The 3,670-nt window shown below is 55.5% G+C and overlaps 1 protein-coding gene across 3 annotated transcripts; it reads left to right on the top strand.

Annotated features, from left to right (window-relative positions):
• Positions 1 to 304: 304 nt before the first annotated feature.
• On the top strand, positions 305 to 3,008 carry RPP25L (ribonuclease P/MRP subunit p25 like). Of its 3 annotated transcripts, none has more exons than XM_014886086.2 (2): positions 305 to 444; positions 1,679 to 3,008. In XM_014886086.2, exon 2 carries the CDS (start codon positions 1,688 to 1,690, stop codon positions 2,234 to 2,236), a length of 549 nt encoding a protein of 182 aa, XP_014741572.1. In that variant the 5' UTR covers positions 305 to 444; positions 1,679 to 1,687; the 3' UTR covers positions 2,237 to 3,008. The 3 variants fall into 3 exon arrangements, with proteins under 3 accessions (XP_014741572.1, XP_014741571.1, XP_014741573.1); XM_014886085.2 differs by lacking the exon at positions 305 to 444 and adding an exon at positions 698 to 894; XM_014886087.2 differs by lacking the exon at positions 305 to 444 and adding an exon at positions 702 to 751.
• The last annotated feature ends 662 nt before the right edge of the window (positions 3,009 to 3,670 follow it).

Below are 3,670 nucleotides of genomic sequence, written 5' to 3' on the forward strand. Positions count from 1 at the left end.
AGACAACACCGTCTGTGTGCAGGAATGCGGGGGAGCCAGTGCAGTTTCTGATAACAAACTCTGCACTTCTTCTTCCCCCCCACTTTACTCCTGGAACCAGTCTTAAAGTGGCAGAATTTAATATTCAACACCAACAGAACAGACGATTTGGGGATATAGGCATCATACAGTCACCCCAAGACAGGGGCTCAAGCCATGCCTTGCCTGGAGTTTCCAAGGCCATGCTTTTGCAAGGGTCTCAAACCCTTCAGGTTGGTGAGACACTGCCCAGCTGAATGTGACCTGGGAGTCCTGGCAGGAACGGGGCAGGATCCCCACAGGAAGTCCAGAAGAGCTTGCCCGTCCCTGTACTCTCCCTGATGACCAACATCGCTGGTTGTCAAACCACAGTGCAGGCCTGCGGAAAAGCCCCGCTCCCTCCAGCTAGCTGCCTAGGGAGCTCAGGTAAGGCTGGGAGCTCATGCACAACGTTTCGTGGGCGCGCACAGGGACACCGTGTGTGCGCGGGGTGCCGGGAGAGCAAGATGTGCGGTGGGAGCGGGGACTGCCCCGGGCCCTGCCCCGAGCCCGCTCCATCAGCGGGGCCGGCCGGTGGGCGGGGCCGCGCCTCGCCCCGCCCATCTCCCGACCGCCCACTCGGGTGATTGATGGGCGTGGCCCCGGCACCAAGGCCCGCCCATCCGCCTCGCGCTTGCGCGCTCCCGGTGCCGGCCGCCATCTTGTGCAGAAGGGCGCGCTGAGGCGGCCGCAGGTGAGCGAGGTTTTTGCACACCGGAATATCCCTGACTCTCGCCCCGGCGTTCCTGCATCCCACTGCGGCAGCCCGGCTCCCCCCGGGCCGTAGCCCGGCCTCCCGGGCCCCCAGGCACCGAGAGCGGCGACGGCTGTGTGTGGGTGAGGCCCTCGTGTGCTCCCAGGGTTCGGAGCGGGGGCTCCGCGCTGCCGTATCCCTGAGGGGGATGAGGTGCGGGGTGCAGAATCTGAGCCCAGCGGGACTCAGGAGCCTGCGGGTAACAAAGTACTGCAACCTTCATCGCCTTGGGCTGTGCGGTGCGGACGTGGAGTGCCTTGCACAGGGCCAAGCGGACTTAGGTCACGATGGCACCTGCCTTAGCAGAGGTGGCAGCTGTGAGACCTGGCTTTTCTGTCTTTCCCTAGAGGAAACGTTTTTTTTATTCCTGCAACCCCTGGCTTGCCATCTCCCTTGTGACATGCAGTGTTTTACTCTCATTTGGGCTGGCCAAGTCCCTATGAGCCTGTTTCTGTAACACGAGGTGCTGCATGTAAACTGTGCTTGAATTCATCCTGTGCATGTTCTGGTGCAGTTGTCGCCAGCATCCCCGAGGTCTGTTCTCAGTCACTCCAGCTCACTTGTTTATTCTCTCTTCTCTTGAGATATAGCAGTCACGTTACCCTGCTTAGGCCCACAACACTAATGCTGGTTTTTTTCACAGCCGGCCTGCCAAGGCTCAGGTTGCCCTGTGATGTGATAACATTCATACTGTAGGTATGTCCTTATGAGGACTGGGCTAATCTTTTGGTTATGCCTTTCCAGGATATCCAACCCCGATAGTTCAGAGTGCCCTTCAGAGAAAAGACCATAGCCAACTGTGGTGAGAATTTCTTTGTGCAGCAGTTACAGTGGGCTGGGTGCTCATGGGTCTGTTTTCCTTTTCAGCACTGCAGAATGGAGAACTATAAGAAGACCAAAATTGTGGAGAAACCTTGTCCCACTCCTTTCAGTGACCTGCCTGCTGATATTATTGAAATGAAGGTGAAGGATGGGAGCAAAATTAGGAATCTGATGGGTTATGCTATGAGCAAGATGGAGCAGGACTCGGTGAGGCAGATCCTTTTCACTGGCTCAGGCAAGGCCGTCAGCAAGACCATCACCTGTGTGGAAATCATGAAACGAAGGCTCAAGGAGCTGCACCAGATCACCAAAGTGCTCTTCAAACAGATTGAAGAAATCTGGGAACCCATTGTGCCTGAGGCCGGCCTTGATGCCTTGACAGTGAAGAGAAACATTCCCGCCATATGTGTCCTACTGAGCAAAGATGCCCTGGATCCTCAGGAGCCGGGGTACCAGGCCCCAGGATCTTTTGATGCCTTCTGGACTGAGACGCTGAAAGCAGAATCGCAGGGACAGATGAAGAGGAAGCAGGGTGGAGGCCGGGGAGCTGGGAGCACGGGGAAGCACCCTCGGTCCACCAGGGGAATGCCGGAGGGGCCCTGAGGCAGCAGCTCCAGGATGGTTCGGGGGAGCTGCAGAAACCAGCCCGGGGCTGTGGCTGCACAGCTGCTGCTGGACTCAGGGGCACGCAGAGGTGAGGGAAGGGCAGGAGGAGCAAACTGTTGAAACTGGGTGTGATCGTAGCTATCTGAAAATGTGTTTTGCCAAGTTCTTGTGCCGGACGCTGCCAGGCTGTACTCCTTTAGGGTTCATGGAAGACGAGAATTGCCTCTGCTTGAGCAAAAGCTGTTGTGCTGTCAGTGAGCCCCAGCGAGAGGCTGCTAGCCTAGCAAGGTTTGAGGTGCCTGGGGGTGCAGCAGTCCGGGCTGTGGGAGAGACACCCGCCTGTGTGCCAAGTGCAGGCTGCTCTGACCAGTACAAAGGGGAGACAGGACCTGATGTGGAATCCCCAGGCAGCTGCCAGCATCGCCCGGGCTCATGAGCATACAGACAGCAGGGCACAGGGCTGGGCCAGCCATTTCTGTGCCTGAAGAGTCCTTCTGCTGAGCCTGTCAGGGGCGTTGATTGTAAGACTGCCAGGATACAGCTCTGTCTGGCATCATCTGCATGTAGCTCCCTTTGGAGCTGACAGTCGTAGTTCTCTCTCCAGACAGGCAGCAGTCTACTCGTGTTGTAACCAGCCTGAAATTCTGTGGCCCTGCAGCTGTCCTGGGGTGATGGTAATGGGAAGCTCCAAAGGATCCTGTTCTTTCCCCTTTTTGCTCCTTGATAATGCACAAAGATGGCTTTAAAATAAAGGTGTAACTTCATGTAACTTGGAAATTTGTCATGTCTTCCTCATCCCACTGGAGGTCACCCTGTAAGCATTGGTGGTGGGGCTGTGGTTGCTGGCTGAAGCTCTGCTCTTCCAGCCCTCCTGCTGCTCTGCGTTTGTTCCTCTCGTGACTGTAAATGGACCCGGATCCAAGGGGAGATTAATACCCATATATTAAGCTCCTTTCACAACCAAAATAGATTAAAGTTCCTTTTTTTTCTGCGAAGTTTTTTGCCAGTTTTATTTCCCATCTTTTTAACTGGTTGGAACTGCAGCCTCGAAAAGATTCGTCCTGAGCTCTGCTGAGAGAGGCAAAGGACACATCATCTTTTCTTGTGCAGTGGTTTCTCTCCTGGAGCAGATCTGGGTAAGTAATTCTGGGCTGGAGAGAAGAGCTGTTCTTTGACAGGCTGAGCTTTCACCTGAACAGCCCCTGCTCACATGGTGGCCTGAGCATTCCCTGTCCTGCTCGCTCTTCCCATGTTGCTGCTTGAGTAGTGAGCTCCAGTTGGACCCAGAACTCTGCACTGTGGTTAAATGGTAACAATACAAGCATTGAAAGAAGAGATTTTACCTAAATGAGGAGGAGCAGGAGAGGTGCAACCAGACAAGACTCCACCGGCCTGCATGGTGCACAGACACCTGCCTTGCATCCAAACGAG

This window comes from Sturnus vulgaris, chromosome Z (assembly GCF_052056855.1).
Source record: "Sturnus vulgaris isolate bStuVul1 chromosome Z, bStuVul1.hap1, whole genome shotgun sequence".
NCBI classification, from domain to species: Eukaryota; Metazoa; Chordata; class Aves; order Passeriformes; family Sturnidae; genus Sturnus; species Sturnus vulgaris.